This window comes from Coturnix japonica, chromosome 1, assembly GCF_054131305.1.
Source record: "Coturnix japonica strain WE chromosome 1, WE-NBRP24, whole genome shotgun sequence".
Taxonomy (NCBI): domain Eukaryota; kingdom Metazoa; phylum Chordata; class Aves; order Galliformes; family Phasianidae; genus Coturnix; species Coturnix japonica.
The window spans coordinates 142,834,160-142,857,497 of record NC_140663.1 but is presented as its reverse complement, the minus strand read 5'-3'; the positions used below and the strand labels follow the sequence as shown (position 1 = coordinate 142,857,497).

General features: G+C 42.3%; 1 protein-coding gene across 2 annotated transcripts; it reads left to right on the top strand.

The window, feature by feature from the left end:
* The first annotated feature begins 1,706 nt into the window (after positions 1 to 1,706).
* Positions 1,707 to 20,699, top strand: KLF5 (KLF transcription factor 5). 2 transcript variants are annotated; one of them, XM_015851646.3, is made up of 4 exons: positions 1,707 to 2,111; positions 3,461 to 4,331; positions 5,393 to 5,452; positions 18,715 to 20,699. In XM_015851646.3, the coding sequence occupies exons 1-4, from the start codon at positions 1,893 to 1,895 to the stop codon at positions 18,891 to 18,893; spliced, it is 1,329 nt and encodes a 442-aa protein (XP_015707132.1). In that variant the 5' UTR covers positions 1,707 to 1,892; the 3' UTR covers positions 18,894 to 20,699. The 2 variants fall into 2 exon arrangements, with proteins under 2 accessions (XP_015707132.1, XP_085409885.1); XM_085553759.1 differs by lacking the exon at positions 1,707 to 2,111 and adding an exon at positions 2,185 to 2,482.
* Positions 20,700 to 23,338: the final 2,639 nt, after the last annotated feature.

Below are 23,338 nucleotides of genomic sequence, written 5' to 3'. Positions count from 1 at the left end.
TTTTATTTCCCATATTTTCACTCTACAGGACAGTGACCTGAGTTCTTGAGTCATATGTTGAGAGATGTTCATGGAACCGCACTGCAGGGGAGGGATCTCTCACAATAACTCCCGAACACGGCTGAAATTCTCGCTTACACAACATATCCAAGCCGGGGCTGAACAACACTACTTGAATTTTCTACTGCAAATTTGTCTGGTGAAGTGTAAATTCACTTGTAACCCTGTCTACAAAATCAGCAAAGAAACAGAGATATTCTGAAATAATTACAGCAGCAAAGTTGTATTTTTTTTTTCCTAATGATTAACTCTGAGCAAACCATTGCTCCCATTTAAGAAACATATCAGTCGACAGTTTATTCCTGCCTTTTGCATTGTAAAGAAAATTTCTTTTTGAAAGAGGTGTAAACTCTAGTAATTGCTAGGGCTCCAAAAACAGGCTATTTTGCCCCAACCCAAGGCTTCTGCGTGCACTATCTCTGAGCTACGTAGTGCAGCACAATCAGCAAACCTGAGCAGGAAGTCAGAAGCGATCTGACTGCCTGTTACATACTGTCACTAATCGTTAGTGACAGCAAAGATGCTAAAATAAAAATCGACTCTTCACAACTGCCTGTTCTTTGGTAATCTTCCACAGCTTGAGAAAAGGCTGGAGGAGCAGGTTGCCGTGAGCACAGTAGGAGGTGGTGGGGCTGGACTTTTCACCTGCAGTTCAGCCCCAACTGTGGTCTTTTAGAAAACTTGCTGACACTGAGAGTTGCTTCTGGAGATGCGTTTACACGTTTGCAATACCACCCTGATGGAGTGACACAGTATTCGCCCAAGCAGGCCCTGTGTAAACAGACACACGCAGCACAAAGGGAAACAAAGCAAAACAAAACAAAAAAAGTTTTGAAATGGTCTGTTTATCACTCATTTAATCAGATGGAGGTAAAGCATATAATTAAAGTCTGCAACATTTCGGTTACAGCAGCCGTACGATCCCCACAGGCGTCTGGACGTTGCTGTACACACGCACCAGGCGCTGCCCAACCCCAGATCGCGCCGGTTTTCTGGGAGAAAACACAGCCCCGGACAGCACAGCCGGTAGTTCCGCATCTTTAAAGCTGTCACGGAGCGAACTCCTCACTTCACACCGGCAGCCTGGAGCCTGGCTGGGCTGCAGCAGGGCTACACGAGGGGGATCCGTCTGCACGCAGGTGTTACCGCTGCCCCAACTCAGGCAGGTTGTTCCCTCCCCTCAGAGCGGAGCGCGTCGCGCTGCCTCAGCGCGGTTCCCGCTTCCCGCCCGCCGCGTCAGTAGAGGGAAAGAGGGGAGAGCCGCGGCCATGCCCGTCTCCTTTCAGCCCCTTCTTCCCTCCGTCCGCTCGAGGACGGGCAGCGGGTTCCGACTGCGAGTTGCCTCCGGGACAAAAAAAAAATAAATAATAACAACTGTGTGTGAACGGTTTTAAAAACCCATTGGAAAGCGGCAGCCGGGACAGCCACGCGGCTCTGAGCTGTAGGAAAAGCAAGCTTGCCCGGACGGGAGCCGCTCCGTCTCCGGAGCCCCAGCGCCGCCGCCCCGGCACGCCGCGGGGAGGAGCCCGCCGCGCAGCCCGCCGTGAGCCCCGTGGGCCGGCCAGCCTCAGGGCCGCCCCTTCGCAGGGCTGGGTGGGGTGCAGGGGGTGGGGTGGGTGAAATAGAGGCGGGCGCGTGTCCGCGATAGACACCCGCCGCCAGGTACAGGCGGAGGCACTGACGACGCCCGAGTGGATGCGCGGCCGGGCCGGGGCTCGTGGCGAGTGAGAGCCGAGCAGCCGCCGCCCAGCCCAGCCCAGCGCAGTCGCCCGCGGGCAGAGCCCAGTGTCGGGGCGGGCAGCCCGCCCGTGCCGCACCGCAGCGCCCTGCCCATGGCCACCCGGGTGCTGACCATGAGCGCCCGCCTGGCTCCCATGCCCGAGGAGCCGGTGTTCGCGCAGCTCAAGCCCGTGCTGGGAGCCAGGGAAGCGCCCGTCTTCCCCGGGGAGGACCTGAAGCAGCAGCAGCCGCCGCCGCAACCGCAACAGCAGCACCCGGGGAGCGGCGGAGGGGGCGGCGGCGCGGCCCTGCCGGGCGAGGAGATGGTGCAGGTAGGAACGGGCGGGACGGGGTGGGGCCGCGCCGCGGGTCCGGGCCGGGCGGGGGGATCCGGGCAGCGAAGCGGGGGGAGCCGGGCCGCTCCTCGGCGGCGTGTTGAGAGCTCCGGCTGCTGCCCGTGCAGTTGCCCGGTGGCAGAATTAGAGCGGCCGCCTGTCCTCCTCGCCCACGCGGAGAGTCATGTTCGGGGAGCGGGGGGGGGCGGTGTGGAGGCGGCGGGGACTTCCCGGGACTTTCTGCCCGTCCCGAAACGCCGCTCGGGATCGACTCCGCTGCGGACAGCTGCCTCCTGCCTGCCGGCCGCCCTCCGGCCCGCGCCGTGCCCCTCCGAGAGGAGCGGTCCCAGCTTCAAAGCGGTCCCTCTGTAAGCGGGGGGGAGGCGGAAAGCAGCCTGGCGTGTTAGGGCAGATCCAGATCAAAGCGAGGGAATGCGTCTCTGTTTGTTTGTGTTGTTTACCGGTGGGCTTTGAAGAAACGTCCTGAAAGCCACTTAAAGCAGGGGAGGCTGTTTATCAGCCGCTTTCTCTTCTTGGGTGCTCGCCGGGTCTGGAATGAGCCCTGACGGGGTGAGGGGGAATGCCGCGTTTGCCCACTGGTGTTGCTCGGCACATGCCTGGCCGATGAGTGTGCGGGGTCAGGCGCTGCCGCCCACGGATTCCCCGGCACCACTGCACCGGGGCAGCGATCCCCGTAATTACAGAGCTGGCGGGACCCGGGCAGAGCCGGGATGTGTTTATCTGCAGTTCGCTGCTGTGCCGATTTCTGAAGTGTTGGTGAGACGTTTTGCGTAAAGGGTGCGCAAACGTAGCCGACCCGTCTTTCATTCGGCGTTATTTATACCTTTACGCTTCGGTGATGTACTTCTAATCGAACGCCTTTCTTTTAAGCACGAAAAACCCTGGAAGCGCAGGAATCAGGCGCTTATAAACATCGTTTGAAGTTTTAGCCGAAACAGCCGTCTGGGGATGTGGCTTCCCAGAGTTCGCATTTCAAAGCGGAGCGGGTGAAACCGATCGGCAGCGACCTTGTTCGACAGCAAATTGCGAGGGCGAGATCTGTAGATTAGGCCGGGGCCTGTCGCTTCCCCTTGTGGGGCTGTCTTGTAGACTTGAGATGAAAGTTTGCCATGGGCTGAGGCACGCGATGGGTCTCGGCACCGCTCTGCGTGAGCCGCACCCGCCTTCGTTTTGTCTTGCCGTTCTCAATGGCGTTGGTATCTCCCTCCGTAGGTAGCTTGTAACTGGCCGGAGAGCGCTGTTCTCTGTTTCCCAACTCGCGCTGTGCACGTGCCGCCTTGTTTCGCAGCCAGTCATGTGGGCTATCGTACGTTTTGTTCTTGCAGACAAGGTGTGAGATGGAGAAATACCTGGCACCTCAGCTTCCTCCGGTCCCAGTCATCTCTGAGCATAAGAAGTACAGAAGAGACAGTGCCTCAGTCGTAGACCAGTTCTTCACCGACAGCGAAGGCTTGCCTTACAGCATCAACATGAACGTCTTCCTCCCTGACATCAGCCACCTGAGAACCGGCCTGTACAAATCACAGCGGCCCTGCGTCCCCCACATCAAGACCGAGCCCGTCACCATCTTCAGTCACCAGAGTGAAACCGCTGCCCCCACCCCTGCCCCTACCCAGGCCCTCCCCGAGTTCACCAGCATTTTCAGCTCTCACCAGACCCCTGATGTGAACAACATTTTTATCAAGCAGGAGCTCCCAACCCCTGATGTCCACCTCTCTGTCACACCCCAGCAGGGCCAGCTTTACCAGCTCCTGAGCTCGCCGGACCTCGACATGCCCAGCACGGCTCCTCAGGCAGCCGTCATGGACTCCCTTAATAGTGTCTCCATGCCGTCAGCCATGTCAGGCCTCAACACCCTCTCTTCGGCTGTCCCACAGACTGCAATGAAACAGTTCCAGGGCATTCCACCATGCTCCTACACGATGCCAAACCAGTTTCTTCAGCAGCAGGCCACCTACTTTCCCCCTTCACCCCCCAGCTCTGAGCCTGGCAGTCCAGATAGACAAGCAGAGATGCTGCAGAATTTAACCCCTCCTCCATCGTACGCTGCCACTATAGCTTCCAAGCTGGCAATTCACAACCCAAATTTACCTGCAACTCTGCCAATAACTCCCCAGAACATACAGCCAGTCAGATACAACAGAAGAAGTAACCCAGATTTGGAGAAAAGACGCATCCACTACTGTGACTACCCCGGTAAGAAGCATGTTCCAGGCATTCACAGCTCTGGGAATAACAGTGTGAATACTCATACACTAGGCATAAGTTATTTTCTTTACTATACTTAGAACCAAATCATTTTTGTTGAAGTGGAATTACTCCAGCATCTTATTCTGTGTGGTGTGTACTTATGTTCTTTAAATAGTGCCTATCATTTTCTGCATGTTGTTTTTACAGTCAAACTCCTGACCTCAGCTTACTATGTTACAAAAGTTGTGCTTTTGTCTTTTTAAAAACAAAAAACAAACAAACAAAAAAACCAGACTAGACATTTGCCTTTAATTAGGGTCTGTATGGGTGTCCAGCTCATGTCCTTGCTTCCCTAATACCTGTGATAAAGCCGAAGCTCAGATTGATGCTTTGTCCTCTGGCAGTTGAGGCTGTACCTCCCTTGGTACAAATAAGGAATACATCTGCTTAGATAAAGCCATTAAAGTTACCTTTGAAAATTGCACATATGAGGGTAGACTCGGAAGGAATTTATATTGCCCTGAAAGAAGAACCTGACTCTATAAGCCATTCCTTCCAGTAATATGTGATCCCAAATACAGGATGCTCATGCCACTCCGAGCACACTGAGAGTCACATCTCTTAGTTTTCTCCCTCTATACAATTATAAGTCACAGTAATGTATCGCCTGATCAGTGTGATAAATGCATAAAATGGAGAAATGAGATTGAATTCTAGGTGAACTGGCTTTAGGAAATTAAAAAGGAAAAGAAAAAGTAAGTAGAATTAATGATTTATGGAGCAGGTGTTACCATATGTAGATTTTAGCTTTTATTGTTTTATACTACATTAGAAAGTAGTAAGTCTCCCAGAAACATATATTTTTCTTTCCTATGTAAAGCAATGTCTCCCTCGGAGCTTTCTGTATTAAATTATACTTCTAAATGGTTACGGTGCCAGAAGGTGGTAAACTTAAATGCTTCCAGATAGTACCTCAGCACAGAGTGAGGAAGTTAAAGCATAATGTGGAGTGTTCCTGTTCTCCCTACTGAAACATTTCTCTTGCTTCTTATTTTGTCTTGTTTTAGGCTGCACAAAAGTGTATACAAAGTCTTCTCACCTAAAAGCGCACCTGAGAACTCACACGGGTATGTACTTGCTCTCACTGTCTCTTGCTCATTAATGGCTTATATATCTCTTAAAAGTCAAAAGTGTGTGATCCACCACCTTCTCCCCGTTTCTGCAGAGTGGTGTGGGATCGGGCTGGCACTTGAGAAAAATTTCGGGTTTGGTCCACGAGAAGAACAGCTTGTTTTTAATTCTAAATGCAGTGTTCAGCCTTGTACAACGTACAACTCAAAATTATAAAACATGGGAGTACTGCTTTCCCTCGAAAAAAACTTCCTATGAGTAATGAATTCAGCACAGTAAACTTTCTGAATTTAAAGATTTGTCTACATAGAGATTTTTTTTCCCCTGTTTTGAACCTTCTCTTTTAACCTGTTGAGAGTTATTTAATCTTAGATTTTTCTTCCTCCAAAATGCCATGAAAATTCTCAAGTCATCTCCGTTTGCATATTATTGTTTCTATTTGGTTTTTGAAACAAACTGTTCCACAGGTTTTTTGTTGTTGTTTTTTGTCTGTTGACAGTCATTAGAATGAAGGAAACGAAAGTACAAAGTGTGTGTTACCTTAGTTTTTATACCTTGATCTGAGTCTGTGTGCAGATACTGATACAATTGCAGCTTCTGGGCCTGCTCAGGACAGGACAAGGCGTTGCTTATCCGTACACTCAGAGCTGAGCCTTCAAAGCTCAGCTATTTAGATACAGGAGTTCATAGGGACTGCTCCTGAGGGTGGACTTAGACAAAGGGCAGGAGGAGAGGAGGCAGGGGGAGGAATGCTGAGCTCCCCAACAGCACGCTTGGAGCTATTAGAATAGTTCTGGGATCTTAATACAAAACTAGTTGTGCTTCAGTAAGAAGACAATCTTTACTTTGCAGTAAAAAGATAAGTACTTATTTATTTGCCAAAAAAAAAAAAAAAAAAAAGGAAGGGGGCTGCTACCTGTGTTTTTAAAATGGAGTATGAGCTCGGTCTCTTTTGCCTGCAAACATCAACTTAAAGCAAAACAGAAGTTGCGCTTCAAGCAATTTGCTTATTGAAGCAGGCTGCCAGCACTAAGGTTGTTCTGTTCGAGTAATGAGTTCTCACCTAAGCTTAAACCAAAAGTCAAAGTAAAGTTTGACACGAACTGTGATCCAACAAAACGCTTTCCTGTCTCTGTGGAAACAAAGCTGTGTTTTCAGCTAATGTGAATGGATTGTTATGTTATCGTAAGTAACTGAGTATCTCCAGGCTAAATGTTACTACGGAAATTTTGTTTTGATAAATGAAAGTTATCTGTGTTGCACTGACAGTTAAAAAATAAAAAATAAAAAAAGAAGAAAAAGTTCTAAGCAACTCTACTGCTTTACTTTCATAATAGACTAAACAAGAGCACTTCGGTACTTTTGATACATATGGTCACTCATTACTGACTAGATTAGTAAGAATATTTTTGTGACGTTATATACCTGAAGAGAGTATAATACTATTGGTCTTTAATAAATAACCTTTAAGTGGTGTCTGTGCAATTTAGGCAGCAATTGAGTCCCAGTTCTGAATGTCGCTTCTTATTACACAGTAACTAGGAAGAAGATAAAGGCAAAGTTCTCCAAAAAATGAGCATTATTTGAGCATAATTATGTGCTTTCCCTTTTTAACATCAGTTTGTATCTTTCCTTTTTTTGTACCTTGAGTGGTAATGACTTCAGGGTTTGTGAAGTTAATGTTTGCGTGCACAGAAATACATGCACCCCTTAAACATACTGCGTAGGGTCACTAATGTTTATTGTTACCTTCACTTTTTTACCTATAGATGTTTGACCTTAGAAATGTGGATTAATGTGCAGAGGTCAGAGAAGCTGATGTATTCGTGGAAGCAAGAATGTTGGAGATAAAAATCTAGTGAATTTAAGCAAGCCTGGAATACAATGGGTCTTCTAGGGAGGTGAATGAAGGGATAAACTGTCTGAAGCGTTAACATGCAAGAATGCGAGTCTGTATCCTGTTACCTGCATTATTTCAGAGTTTGGATTAGTTTAGCTCTTTTGAATATTCATTTAATACTTGAAGATTTCTAGTACAGATTGTAATCTCCCTCTTAAGATAGGGCTGAAACGTGTATGTTTACGAGCAGGATCTCTGACGCACCGATACCACATAAATCAATCAGCTGAAGGTTAACATGAATGGGAGCGATCTCGGGGAAACCAGCAGAGTTCCACTGGGGGCCCTCAGGGCTCCCTCAGGAGTGTGGGGGGGTCTCTCTACATTGCCTCAAAAGGGCAGGCTTGGTGCTAAACTTCAGGGAGGTGTTTCTTTTGTGTATACAGTCCACTGTGCGTGCACTCCATCCCCTAGAACTGTGCATTCATGCGGTGATAGTGAGCCTTGGTTATAATTTTTAATTATTATTTTTAAGACTCTTGTGAAGCTCTTACCTTCAAAGTCTGAAGTAATTGTCACGTAATCCATTTTAATAAAGTTGTGTGTGATATTCTTTCAAATCCCTTCAGGGATAGCAGACCTGTTTATCTGGCTAAACCCGTTCTTTAGTAATCATGGACCACTGAAGTTGTTTTCTCCTTATTCTTAGTTTCTTAACAATACCTTTCAAAATTGGCTGCAGTCTCTCTCTCATCCCAACCCGTCCCCGCCCTTCTCAGCAATCTGTCATCTTAAAATAAAAGAGCCTGCAGCAAAGTTTGTCTGCCATTAAAAGTCAAGACAGACCTTATGGTTTTCCTTTTGTATTGGAAAATCTCGGCCTTTTCAAAGTATTTATTTAGCAATCTTTCTCTTCTGAATGGCTTTCACCAGGTCTAATAGATGTTCTTTGAGAACAAACTTCAGGGAAATGTTATTTTTGATGGGTGGAATTTAGGCTGTAGTCTTTTTTTCTTTTTAAATCAAATACGAACACACTCTTAGACTTTTACATTTAACTAACACTAGGAAATGGGCAAGAGCAAAATGCCATTCTCTTTTATGTATTTCTTGCATGTTTACCTTGCAGCAAGTCTGATAGCATAAGCTGGTATGTAATGGAATTATGCTGGATGCCGTATTCAAGCTCTCCGACATTCATACAATGAAACAAAGTTAATATATGTGTTTCAGCTGCTGGAGCAGGCATCCACTTTCCTTTCTCTAGATAATGTTTTAGTGTTTGTAAATTAGGAAGTAAGTTCTTGTTGTTGATAAACCAGTAACGCAAAATGTGAAATGTACGCAAACGTTCAGCTGTTGTGGAGAAACACAGCTTTGTGTATCCATCTCTGTGCAGTTGCGGAGCAGATGTCCAGTAGGTTTGAAAAGCTTAAACACTTCAGAGTGGTATCTTAACTTGCTGTTAGTTATTCCCAAGATGAGCAGGGCAATATTCAGCATGCTGAAATACCTGTTGGAGCATCTGTCAAAATAGATTAGACTGTTTTTTTTTCTACTTCTCAAACTGGGGATTTTCTTTTTAAATGATTATACCTGTTAGTCATGGAACAAGTTTCATAACTTGTATTGTGCAACTGGTGTATATAATAGGGGGTGTTATGCATTTATTGCAGGCTGTCCAACATGAAAACTACTTTAAGACACAGGCATAACAGTTCTGTGTCCAACTGGAAAAGCGTGCCAGATGTCAGAGCAAAGCAATTCATTGTGTGTTGTAGATAACCTCATTAGGTTTCTCCTGTAATGTATGAGTGTGCATATATATATATCTTTTATATATATATATATATATATATATATATATATATGCGATCCTTTAGCACTGTATTTTGTAAGACTTAAACTGTTACATTTCTTTATATATATAAAAATTTGGGACTCTAGAAGTTGAGTCTTTGATATGCGGACACGTGGAATACTGTACCTGTGACACTAAAGCAGAGCTGCTGGCTCTGGGGTGCTTTTTCTATCATTTCTGTAAACAGCTGCACACTTGAGAATTTTGTATAGTTTTTAGAGGAAAAATCTGTCATTGTTTTGAACGCATCAAGGCACTGAGGGCATTTTCCAGCTGCGTACTGGTTTTCCGTATACAGAGTCTTCGTACAGGCATGTTCTCTGGTCACATGGTTGGTTTGCCATTAATAGTTTCTAACATTAACTGCATAACTATTCCGTCTCTATCTATAGATCTAGTTTGTATTTGGTGATGGGAAGTGGAAGCTGAGATAACTTGAGAGAAATGGCATTTCTCTAAATGAGATGCACTCAAAATACTTCCACAGGCCCTAGTTATTCCAAATGCTGCATCGGCATGGGACAGCTGCTAGCTTGTGTGGTTCCTCAAGGTGTTAAACACTTTACTTCCATTTAGATCTCTGCCTCAATAGATCCAGAGCTAGTCTGTATACACCAGAATTAGAACCAGTTGTGTGCAATAGACATTAGCAGTCCTTAGGACTCCGTGTTTGAATTTACTGTAGCTGTAGAACAGTGCATGTTAAGTGGTACCTTACAGAATTGCCCAGAAACTCAGGATGCCCATTCTTTAGGGGGGAGTACCAGTGAGAGTGGACCCTACCGAAAAAAGAAAAGCACCTCACATAAAACGAATACTGATCCCAAACCTGAAGGGTTGGTGAAGAATTTTGCGTGTGTTGTACAAGTGGGGAACTGAAGCTCCTGAAGACTGCCTTGTTCATGGTAGCAGCTTGCTGTGTCTGTAGCGACACTTTATCCTGGGGAGAAAAAAAACAAACAAAAAAAAAAAACCAAAAAACTTTTGAATCATGAAAATAGCTATTAAGTAAGTACAGATTCTGTTTCTTTAACCTGTTGAGTGAGTCAGTTGCACTGATTACGCTTCAAGGAGATGTCAGTAAATGCCATCATTGGTAGAGAGAATAAGGAAAAATGGAGGAGAGTTAAATAAAATTGTTGACAAAGTGCATTAAAGTGCAATATTGCTAGACACTGTTGGAGAATATGTTGGTATCTTTTATTTATGAATTCTGCTAAATCCATTAGTTGCCTGTGTGAGAAATGGAAGCACATTATTTTCCTGTGCAAACCACAGTTTAAGGGAAAATAATGCATTTTTCAAACACTTTGTGGATGATTGCAGACCTTTGGATTAATTGATTCAGCTCTTTATCTGTAGTCATAACCTAAACGAGACGTGCTTGAATGCGTTGTGCTTTTCTGGGCAAAGTCTTAGCGATATAATCCTAAATTTTAATTAAGTATTACTGGCCATTCACATCAGTGTCTGGCGCTCAGTTTTTCAGATGCGGGAATTAAATTCCAAGGTGTCAGGTGAGGGATACTTCTGTTAGATTTGAGATACTTAAAAGAAAAGCCTTACATTTTCTTTTTGATTAAAAGCCTAGAAAGTCCCTTTAAGCATGAAAGCTTTAAAAAAAACTGTTGTTTCTGTCAATTGCTCCCTGAGAGGATTAAACTTCAGTTCCAGGATATTTGATTCCTGATAAGGAAACTGTTGACCTAAGAGACCGGATTTAAATATAGTTCATTTTGAGACCGCCCTACATACACTAATATAGTCCAAGATTCACAGCAATTGCCAGCGATTAAAATTTTCCATTATTTGGTTAGACATTCCTTTTTGTAATTAATTTCTGAGCATGACTTGGACAATTGACTCCCGGTTCCACCGAACGTGTTCTGAGTAGCGTTGTTTGTTGTTTGTTAGATGACCTGTACCTCCCACTGGTGAAAGATTAGAAACATGTAAGTAATGTCCTAGTTTAGTCTGAGTATCTTGGTAGCAGCATTCCCGTCCTGTCAGGCTGCATTATTTATATTCAGTGATCTCTAACAACTCTGATTAAGGACATATTAAAACCTTTCATTTTGGCAAGTGTACAATGCTTTGCTTTGAATTAAAATAGCTTTAATGTATTGCTTTCAGTTTTTGTGTGTGCATACAGTAGATGGAAATCTGGAAGTCTACAGCAGGTTTAATGAATTCCACTTTAAGAGCACCTCTTATCTGGCTACACAAGAGCCAGTGTTACTGGTGTGAAAGCCAAAGAGCTGTTCTTGCACTGCAGGCGTGGATGAGGACATGTGCTCTTCAGCAGAGCACAGAACTTGTAGATGTGGCCATGCACCCCAGATGGCATGGATTTCTTATAAACCTACTTAAAAAAATTCCTTTCCTCTGTTTGCATATCTCCTTGTGGAGAGACCACCTCTGTTAAGACAGAATGTTATGCCAGAAAGAAAATAAACCATTTCACAGGCCAGTCAAGATTCCCCAGTAATCCTTGAACTGCGCAAGACAACACTTAGAAAAATAAGAGTGCTTCAGCCATTGCTGGGAGCTCTCAGGGGATAAGGCCTTTGTGTGGCTGTAATCAGAAATTGAGTGATATGTAACTTCTTCTTTTTTTTTAACTGTCCTCTTTGCTTTACCAAACTCTTATCTTTTTTTCCTCTTCATGCTTTTGTTTGAAAGAGATGTAATACTGCTTGATTTATCAGTGATGGGATGTAAGAGGAGAAACAACTGTGTTACAGAATTCCTAAAAATCCTGTTTTGTTGTTCAGTAGTGGTCACCCGATAGCCATTACTGTACTAGGCACAGACTTTTATCACGTTTTTAAATACACAGCATGTGTTATGCATTTGTATCACTGGGGGACTGCTTTTTTTCAAGGACTATATTTATTTCATCACTCAAAAAATAAGCTAGATTTCCTTCAGCCTCTACGTGTGCTCTCAGCCTTCTAATCCCTCTCTGACTTGGACAACACAGAGAATTTCAATACGCTAAAGAGCTTTTAAGCAGCTGAGGTTTTTTTTTTTTAATTATTATTATTTTATTTTGAAATTTCAGCTTTCTGTTCTTTCTCTGAAGAACAACAACAACAAAAAGCTGCCTTAAAAAAATAAAGGACAAAAACCCCAAATAAAAGGCTGTTTTTAGCAGTGACAGTTTAGTCAGTGATAGAATGGGGATCTAACAAGGTGAACTTTAAAAGCTAGAAGCTTCTTTTGATTGAGAGCAGGATGCCCAACCAACCGCTTTCAATTCCAGTTATCCAGGAAGAGGCAGGGGTTTAAAACAGTCATGCTGTAACCTGGAGTAAAGCTATTCAGGCAAAATAAAACAGGGGTAAGACTTAACTTTTTGAAGACTGTAGTATGTCAGAAATCTAAGATGTGGAAAAATGTGAAAGCAAAGATGTCAGAAGCCTTTGTAATAATCTGTTTTAAAGCAGTACATTACATGGAATTTTCTGCACCACGGTGTTCCTACGGGTGATAAACTTTTCTCTCTCTCCTTGGTATCACACCTAGTTGAACATTTTTTTGAGGCCGGGCACTTGCTGCCACAGAAGCAGTTCTAGAGGAACTAAGTGTTGTGCGCTCTGGCTGGTTCTGAGTCTCGCTTCAGAAGCCAGGCCAGCTATGCTTCAGCTAGGATTACCTGTTGTCTGGGCTTTCTGGGGCTGGCATTCTGCTATTGTCAGACATGTCCATCTCCTAGCTCCTGAAGAGGCAGATGCCAGACAGTGATATGGCACAAAGAGAGCCAAAACGTGTTGTCTTTGTCAGTGACTCATGAACGCAATGCATGCCTCTCCACAGAACTTCAAAGGGGTCCTTTCCACACCCCCTACTCCAGCATCAGTTGAAAACACTTCCAGACAGAACAAGAGAATGGAGTGTTTCATCTTCTGGCCAATTCTAGTGCTTACTCACATCTACTTTGTCTTCTTTTCCCTCTTGTGTTCTGCAGTAGCTTTGAAATGTGGGACCTTGAGTGTAATTGTCCCTTTTTAAGTCACTTGAGTCATTACACATGATCTGTCGGACATGGAGGCTTCTGGCATTCCCATGTATTTCCATTTGGTGAAGGCTTCTTTATGCATAGTTGCATGTGCTTAGATGAGACTCCTATACACTTCAAATAGTTGACTGGGTTTGAAAACCCGACCCTTACTGTGTACAACTTTATATTTTAAGAAGGCCATTCTAGTAGTGAATTACAGAAATAAAATTACACAGCTTCTTCTTCACTGGAAGGAAGTTTACTTTCCTGTTAATGGAGAAATTCATTGCTAACAGAGATTTTTTAATGATTCTTTTTCCCAAGCAGTATTTTATAAAGAATTACCTTCTCAGGATGCAGGGAGAACTAATTAAAACCTTTCAGTGTCTGAAGGGGGGTTATAACAAAGCAAGGGACAAACTCATTAGCAGGGTCTGCTGTGATAGGGCAAGGGGAAATTGTTTCATATTGAAGAAGGTTGATAGGTTGATACAGGCTTGTATATAAGAAAGAAGTTATTTACAATAAGGTGAAGTGAAACACTGGCACAGATTTCTCAGAGTGGTGGTGGATGCTCTGTCCCTGCAGACATTCAAGGTCAGGCTGGATGGGGCTCTGAGCAACCTGCCTAGTGTTGAAGTCCTTGCTTGTTGCAGGGAAATAGGACTAGATGATCTTTAAAGGTCCTTTTCTACTCATATTACTCTGTGATTCTTGAATAAGGACTGTAGGATAAAGGATGTCCTCTGGGTGACCATCACCCACCCCATGGGTGGCACCGTACCTTACCCACACGAGTATGGCAATGACAGTCGCTGCCATTAGATAAAATTAATGCTAGAAAAACACTTGGTCTGCTTTTAAACTTCCTACAGCTTGTAGATAAATTAAAAGAAGGGTCAGCATTGACTCAGTGGTCCAGATAATTTTTGTGAGATATTGACAAGGATCCCAAACCTTGGGTTCTAAATTGGTGTAGTTTAGCTGTTGAAGTGGCTAGCAAGATCACCATGTTATATGCAGGTCTCCATACATCTTTTTGACATCTTTGCAGTCCTGGAGCATTATAATTTATTTTAATTTTTGTGGGGTGGACAAACACATTAGAAGAAAAATAGTCTCCTTTCAGGTTAAACTCCCTTATCTCTTGTTAGGTACATTCCGTAAAAGAGCTTCCAAACTAAACATTGGTGATTAAAATTGCAGTGCTCAAGTACAAGCCTGTTTCTCATGCTCTACACATTTATTTTTAAAACTGGAGAGTGGATACATATTAGCAGTTCAAGAACTTAAAATATATTTTGTGATGCATAAGCCTAGCAAAATATTTTAAAGAGTGATACTGGAAGGAGGTTATGCAAAAATCCAATTAAACTTATGAAATCCCTATCCTGTTGAAGTATAATTTAAAGGAAAGCAGTTCTGTTTCCCAGAAGTGCTGTGTATAATATTTCTGGCTTGGGAAGAAAGGGTTGGAGTGTGCTATTTGGCTAGAAATCGGTACCAGCTTCCTCCATGGTGTTTTAGTTGAACAGTGTTGACATTCTAACAAATCCCGTGGAAGCTCCCCTGAAGTGGAGGAGTTAGCTGTTTTCTTGCTTTTACACTGAAATATCTGTTTGATACAGTGATCGTGTTCCAGTAACTGAGCTATACTGCGTTCATATTTGATGGCCGATGGCATTCTTGGTTTAACACCCTATAGAAGTTCTAAATTGCTGGAGGAAAACCAAGCATTTCTGAAACTTTACAGCTACTGTATTTCACACAATCATTAAAGTAAACAAACCTTACATTACTTTGTAGCCAATGAAAATAGTGTATAAAGGGTTCAGTGTCCCTTGTTGTGTATACTTGTGTTGTTGGGTTTTTTGTTGTTTTTTTTTTTAAATAAATTCTCAAACCCAGATTTCTCAGAGCTTTAAAGTCAGCACAGAAGAACATGGGACCACTTCAGAAAATATGTAAAATGAGGCTTTTTTTTCTTTTGCCACAGGAACTTAAACCAAATTCTTATTTCTGCTCAGTGACAAAAAGCATGTGTATAGATTGATAGAGGGAATACTAGCAGCTAGTTGTTCTTCTGCTTTCTTTAAAGGAGTGAAAATAACCTCCACCTTCTTTTTCTTGCCTTCGTTCTTGCCCAAAAGGAAAACATTTGAAATTGATTCAGTTCTTAAATAGAACTTTCCAGTGGAAACTAGCATTACAAACATAGATATTCAGCATTTTACCCCTAGGATTTATTCAGAATAATCTGGGCCTCTATGCTGGCGCTAAAAATAAATTTTCCAGTTCTCACTGTTGGCCAAAGCAGGGGTTAAAAGCAATATTCTGGCTTTAATTTCCAGTACATAAAAGCAACGTTGTTAAAACAATCTGTGTAAGGCACCCCCTTGTTCCCCTGGGTGCTTCATCAAGCATTGTTCACTTCAGCTCAGGTCTGCTGCAGTCGGCCAGGAAGGAGAAGCCAGGCTTCTCTGCTTGTGCTGTTGCTGTACTGCATGACAGTGAGGTGCCAGTGGCTCTTTCAGGACTATAGCAGCATTGATAGGGTGACTGCAATGGGGTAAGCTACATAGTTTTCTCTATAGGAATTCATCATTGCCTTTGAACCTGTTGGGTCCAAGAAGCCACATGGCTTACTGCTGTCCTGTCTTCTCGCTGTTTATATGCCAGGAGTCTTAAAATGTATTGTCACAGATGAAAAACAAGATAGAATGGGAGGACAGCAGTTTTTTGTTTGATCTTTGGGTCAGGTGCTGCTTAGTAGGACCATTTTGAGACTGCTTTTTCAATAATACAGTGTGGTGCGGCACTCGTTTTGTTTCTACATACCTTATATCACCAAGTTTATGCCAGCATGCTTTCAGTCTCCTGACTGTGTTCATTCAGTGCTTCATTCCAGGTAAACCAGGTCTTCTGTTTGTTAAGTGCTATTTCCCTGCCGCCTTTACCATTTCCCAGATAGCCAATGTAATTCTATAAATTGGTAAACAAGGCAGGAGAAAACAGGGAGCTGACTAAATCTCTGTGCCATCTCCAGGCAGTCCAGGTGTGGGGATTACAGGATGGCATTTATGAGTTTTAAGTGAAAGTTTTTAAAGACTGGTCAGAAGCTTTTAATAGTGTCATCTTCCTGAGACTACTCTGGATTTAGGTTAAAAAGTTAATTCTAAACCAGGTGGAGACATTTGATTAGATGAGCTTAGAGCCAATGTAAAAAACAGAAAAGGGAATTGTTTTTGAGTTGAGGTGCTTCGCATGTAAGAGTAACACTTTTGTGCAACAAAACACAACATTCTCTGAAGCTCTCTCTAATGTTATGCTTATGGAACAGCAGTGCTGTGTTTTACAGACCTCCACGTGAATTAAAGAAAGACTTAGTTTAAATACATGAAGGATGACATACATACTACAAAGGATCCTGCACTGAATAGAGACCTTGGCTGTCATTCTACCGTGAAGTCTAAATGTGTTATCTCAGCTGACTTCTCTGATGTTAGAAAGGCTTTATGTACTAAGTTTGAATGAGATTTATATTTTAACCTATGGTATGTGTGGAGCAAAAAAAAATAAATAAATCCTGTTTTATAGGTCATTTCAGTCTTTAGTCAGTATCAGGAAGAGTAAACTCAACTGTGACACAAATGTGCAAGAAATTGTGATCTGATTTACCGTGTATCAAATAAATTTGAACTATGAAAGGTGAAGATTCCAGTCCCCACATTTATTGTTTTCTCAGGGTTTGATATTATTTCACTGCAGTTTCAGTAAGTCCTTAGCTGTTCATGCAAAGAGGTGTTGATCTGTTTGGCTGGTTAGTTCTTCTTGCAGAAGTCTCATTCTAGTTAAGAACACGCTGCTGATACGAAGTCACTTCCCCATGGCAAGCAGAGAGCTGACTCCACTTTTAGCAGTAGATGGAAAGTTCCTTCTTACTTGAGAAGAAGCAGTAGGGACTCACAGACAAAACATATTTCATAATTTCATTTAAATTACAGTGTATAGTCTCTGAAGAGATGTTCTGATGTTTTTCTAATGGTGGTGTTCTTTGCAGAAGAACCAGATGTCAAGATACTGTCTTCTGTCTCTTTTCCACTTGCTAATGTGGCAGTAAACCAAGGAAGAGTACAAGTTGCTCCATAGAGTTGTAGGATTGAGGCTGTTAAGAGTAAAGGTTTGGGACCTGATGGAGAAGGAGAAGGTCTTTAAGCCACGGTGGAAAGAATTTTTTTGAAAGCTCGTCTTCATCTGATTCTGCTCCAGTTTGCTGCTGAGTGCTCAGATAAACTCGGTTTTCTTTCTCTTTGCCAGAGTCAAATTGATATAAAGGATATAGATAGCAATTGACTATGCCAACTGAAAGGTGTTTTTGTCAACCAGCGTCAACCAATATCCTATAAATAGGTAATCTTAGCTTATTTATTTATACGAAGCTTGCTTGTGTGGTGACATCATGTCCATACCAGCTCCTGAGCAGGTGTATGTCCAACATGTAAAGTTCTCTTCACACAAAAGTCATCTTGACTTTGTGGCTTCATGCTTCTCCCATTTCAATAAACAAATCTATAAATTACAGACATGCTTCAAAGACCCCGTTTATAGTTGTAAAATGAATGAACACATATATTTTGGGTGCTTGAGCTAGCATATGCAGGACTAGCAGGATACTTCAAAGAAGCATTCAGAGTTTCTTTAGCATAGCAACTTCTCAAAGATGCCATGTTCCCTCTGTATCAGTACAGCCTGATGGAAACAGCAAGCACTTGCCACCTCTGCAATGTGATTATTTAAGCACCTGATGGTAGACATTTAATTCTGAAAACAAGGACTTTGGTCTCTTAGATGCTTTCTTCTATATATAGCTAGCTGAAAGCAGAATACCACAAGATTTTATTGCCTCTGACATTTTAGAAAATATTATCCCAGTTGTATTTGAAATACACTGCACCTTTGTTCATGCTTCAGAAGACCTTGAACCAATCTATACACTACAAAGACTCTTTACAGGAATCTTTCTTCCTGTTTCGGGCTTCTCTTAAAAAAGCTCAGTCTAACTTAAATTATCCTTTTTTAAAAGGTGCAAGCATAAGTTACAGACAGGGCCAGCCTGTTGTGTGAGGCTGCTTTCCTCTCTGCTCCCTTTCGTACTGAGATGAATGCGAGGGAGTATGTCTCAGTTTCATGCAGGGTTTTTTTAAACTTCTGTTCATTTCTCTATCGTAACTGTCTGTGATTTGTATAAGTAACCAGCTTATGTTTGAAAGTTTCTTCTTTCTTCTTCCTGATGCCATTGTAGCCAAGTATTAATTTGCAGATTTTCAGAGCAAAAACCTCAGAATAAAGAAAGGGGCTGTTCGTTTGGGGCCTACAGAAAATGTTGTTTGTTTGGGGCCTACAGAACGTGTCAGCGAATCATTGGGAAACATCAGATTTTCTTTCTGTTGTCATTTCCTTTAAATTGAACAGCAGCATCACTCGTTACAACCCCATGTCGGCACTCTTCAGAAGATGCACAGCTGACGTTTCTCTTCCTTCTGTCTGATTTCAGGTGAAAAGCCGTACAAGTGCACGTGGGAGGGCTGTGATTGGCGATTTGCGCGCTCGGACGAATTAACGCGCCATTACAGGAAGCACACCGGGGCTAAACCCTTCCAGTGCGCCGTGTGCAACCGCAGCTTCTCTCGCTCTGATCACCTGGCTCTGCACATGAAGAGGCATCAGAACTGAGAGCCATAGTTGTTGCCGAGGCCGTTCTGTATCTATGCAATTTCCTAATGACTCTCAACCTACAACTAAAATTAGTTTAATTTTTGAGGATGGATTATCCATTTAAAAGAAATCTCAAAACTGGAAAATGTATATTTTGTATATTTATGCAGAAAAAGGGAAGACACTATCACAGTACCAGAGTGTTCAAGTCATTTGTTTGCTCACATGGTGTATATGGCTTTAGTCAGCAGGTTTCATCTCTTTACAAGTATTATGTCTTGACACACGGCAGCATTACACATATATTTTTTTTCTCTCTAGGTGTTTTGACCAAAGCAGTGTCATTATGGTGACGATGTTTAGTAAACAAATTAATGAGAGACTATAGATGAATGGACACAGTGGAAAAGCCATGCATTGTAATCTGTCAGGGTTTTACTGGACTTGTTTAGTACTTGTACTTTTTTTTAAATGTTAAGTCGTTCTGTGGAGATGAAATACGTAGAAAAATTCATAAACAGCCATAGAACAAAACATTTTGTTCTGTATGTTGCATGTTTGCTATGACAAAGATTTTGTAAATATGCAAATCAGCTTTTTAGGGTTAAAACAAAAGTTTTCTAAGAATTATTTGGAAAAAACAAAAAAAAACAAACAAACAAAAAAAAAACACAGTTGTTTTACATTTGTTAACACGGCACATTTACACTAAAAGTTATTTAAATACCTCTCAAACCAGTACCAACTTAGCTTCATTTCTCTTGAGAGAAATGAGCAAGGCATTCGGATGTTTTGTACCTGTTAACTCAGATTGTGTGCACTGAATATTCAAAGCAGGATTTTGTTTTCAAATTTCTTAAAAGGGTAAAACATTTAAAGTGAACTGGAAAGTAAACGTTGGAAGCTTAAACGGGGGGGTAGTTACAGTATAAAGAATGTTAAACCTCTTACTATAAGCTAAACTTAGTATCACTTTAAAAAGAAGGATTTAGGATGCAATTTTCATATACGGACATACTAAGCTGGTTCAGCACCAGTATGATCTGTTTTCATGTGGACATTGCGTGTAATTTACTAGAAGGTAAAGGATACAGTAATTTTATTTAAAATTACAGTGCAGTTTAGTTAATCCACTGTTCAAATGGATACGCACGGGGGAAAATTAACTGCTGACAAAGGTAGCTGAAACTCCACTGAAGTCAGTGAAGTGGTGCCCTTTTATGCTAACAGTGACTTTGATCCACAGTGTTCAGCCTTGAAACATTAAGTGAAGGGCCAAAGATGAGGTTAGCCTGTGCAGGATTTGGCCAGGCAACAGGAGAAAACGAAACAAACCAAGTAAAAGTGTCTGGAGTTCACAAGCTGTAATATTAAGCTGTCAACCAAAGGGTAAAATAAACAATCAAAATACCAAAAAAGGGTCTCGCAGGAAAATCTAGCGTTGTGAAAACTGTTGTTTGTCTTTATTTATTTGTGGTATATGATAGACTTTTTTTTTAAGACAATTTTACATATACTTGATAAATTATAGTTTTGTTTGTTATAGTTAGAAATGTTGCTCTTAATGTAAATAGTTGACAAATGATGTAAATAATTTTCTAAGGCTTCAAATGTTTATACGTGGAAACACATGCATAAATTGGTTGCTGTTTTGCTTCTTTTGCCTCCCCCCTACCTTATTTTTGTATTGTGGTATTTCCTATGCAAATGTTGGAGCAAACAGCTGTATAGTTGTAGAATGTTTTGAGAGAGAATGAAATGGTTTATATATAAAAGACTTTTTTTTTTTTTTTTTTTGCAAAATAAAACAAAGTGCCTAATGTGCGTTTGTGTGTTCTCTGTAGCTCCTGACAATTGTAAGTTTTGTGTTTTTGCAGGATGAGCTGGAAATCGCAGCAATATAAAGCCAAGAATGGCTGTTCTTTATAGGAGGGATTGTCTCTTTGGAAAGTACCTTGCCCTTCTGTGTCCAGCCCTCTTTAAAATAATAAATGTGAAAAGATTATTACTTCAGGGCTCTTCTCTGCCACTAGAACTTTAACAGAATTGTGCAGTAGCCTGAAAATAATTCCAGTAGTCCATCCACAGACACGTAGCTGGAAAGGAAAAATACTCATGGCATGTATACAAGAACTATAGGAGTTCTCTCCTACTTTCAAAATGGGTAAAAGCTGTTCACACCCATCTAGTGTTGCCCAAAAGTACTTTCTCCTCCCAAAGTCCCCTTCATGTCCCAGAAAAACAGGAGGGTCCCAAAGAAGTCTTATTCAATGTCATGTCCCCCCCAACAATCCACATCTCCTTTTCAGTATTTTTTATTGGAAGGTAGAAGTATTGTTTGAGCTAGAAATTCAAGTTGATATGCGTACAGATCTGGGGCTACAGTTGTCTTCCAATCCTTTCTGTCAAGCTTAAAGAAAATGGGTATATTGAACTTCTCAAAATAAATACATCTTACGACCCATAAAAATGTCGATGCAACTTTTGTTTACTATTCCAAATCGGTAAATTAACTATCAACTTACTCAAAATTCACACAGAAATGGTTCTGCACACCAACCAGTTCCTCCTTTTTGAAAATACCTAGGATAGTCATCAGTAAAGTCAGTGAAATCCCAGTTAATTGCCAAGATAACATGCCTGCATCTAACCTAACTCTGAACAACCACAAACGCTAAAGCAATGTTTTGGAGAATATGGAATGTAATTCCCAGCAGCATTGCTGCTGCATTACCCTTTTTTGATCCAGCAATTAGAAGAAGTGCTGCGTTTCTTTAGAGTTTTTCTGCTAGGAGGGGAAGTTGGCACTGCGTTCAGTAATCACTCATGTGCTGTCATGGCAAATGAGAGTTACCAGAGCTTATTTTCCCAAGCACAGGGTGAAGTAAATAACAGCAGTATTCCTGGCCATTCGGTGTGCCAAGCTTGGCCGCTTCACTCAGCCCAAATAGCTCACATCGTGCTTGGGATTGGATGGGCAGTAGGTTTAGGAGCTGTTTTGGTCTTCTGTGGACGAAGACGGTTCTTGTTTCTATGTTTCCCATGCCTGCTCTCAACGAGGGCCCACTGATTGCATGGTTTCGGCCTCTGAAATTGCTTCATACTACTAGATGTTTCTCTTGCTCAGCTACCTGGTTGCATAAACCAGCTTAATAGGCCTGTATTAATCTTGAATGAAAGGCCATAATTATGTCCATCTACTTCAGCGGCGTTTAGCCTAACACAAACAGAAAACGCACACAGCAGACTCATGTGCTGGAATACATTACAAAACTGAAAGCAGAGAAGCTGGCTTTACTGGCGAGTGCTATGTCCCCAGTATGTGGTGTTAACAGTTGAACAGCACAGCCAGTCTCAACACCAGCCAGAAAAGGCTGCATTACCACAGTTCCTGCCTGCTCATTGAAAGCAGTTGGGCAGAGTCCCCTGAGGTACGGAGGCAGCTCTCAGATCCAGCTCTCAAATTATCATTCGACACTCAAATTATCATTCCACGTGAAGAGGGAAAATCCAGTTGGCAAACTGGATTTTCCAGTGATCATGTGAAAGCCACGCTGTCTCTTCACTGGGTTCTGAGTTCCTTCCTGTGGTTTTTATATTAGTTGAGGGCCTGGTCCTCAGCAGATGTGCTTTTGTGCCTACATGGGGATCCTGTGGCTTTCATTACATGGGATCTTCTCAAGGATCCTTGTAATCAGCTCCGTAAGGTGCCACCTCCTGTGGCCTTTGCTACATGGGAACCTCTCAAGGATTCCTGTTGTACTCAGGCCTGCAAGGTGCCATGAGGCTCTGCCACGCTGTATAACCACAATAATGGTTTTGCCATTGAACTTCATGAAAGAGAGTCCAGCTCAAAGAGTGACTAGTATCCAGAAGAATGTGGTGAATTACTCATGTGCTGAATAATGTATCCTGGCACTTTAAGTGTATGAAGGCAGGGGGAATTTATTGGCCGCTGTAAGCAGGAGAAGCAGCCCAATGGGTATGCTTTTAATAAAGTGTCTTGCATGCTTTGCTTTTGTTTACTTATTCCTCTTCTCCTTTACCACTAACCATTATGTTGTTGTCATCTGCTGTGTTTCTAGCACCCCCACAAACGCTTGTTGTTGGGGATTTGGGATTTGAGCTGATACAGGCCATTGTAGAAACTCATGGCAGACCAGGCAGAGAGGTCTACAAAGTCTCATCTACAGTGGTTCCAAAGATTTATTTGATGTTGGCATTGTGCTTTTTAAAAATAGTTACTGTTTATATATAAATATGTATGCAAATATATATTGGCATGTGTGTATGCGTGCTTGCTCACTTGAATATTCAATTTAATTCTGACTCCTGGCAAATGCTTTTGATTCATGGCAGTGAGTTTCACAGAGTTAGCTGAGCAAGGATAGTAGGAGTGTAAAATGCATATTACTACTCATCCTCACAAAATTTCTATACAAAAAGAGAAATTTATGTGTTTG

What these genes read in the sequence shown, in the direction of transcription:
- KLF5 (XM_015851646.3), top strand. Translation starts at nt 1,893, where the DNA reads ATGGCCACCCGGGTGCTGACCATGAGCGCCCGCCTGGCTCCCATGCCC. An exon ending in CGGGCGAGGAGATGGTGCAG is followed by an intron (nt 2,112 to 3,460) that starts GTAGGAACGGGC and finishes TTGTTCTTGCAG; the next exon opens with ACAAGGTGTGAGATGGAGAA. An exon ending in CCACTACTGTGACTACCCCG is followed by an intron (nt 4,332 to 5,392) that starts GTAAGAAGCATG and finishes GTCTTGTTTTAG; the next exon opens with GCTGCACAAAAGTGTATACA.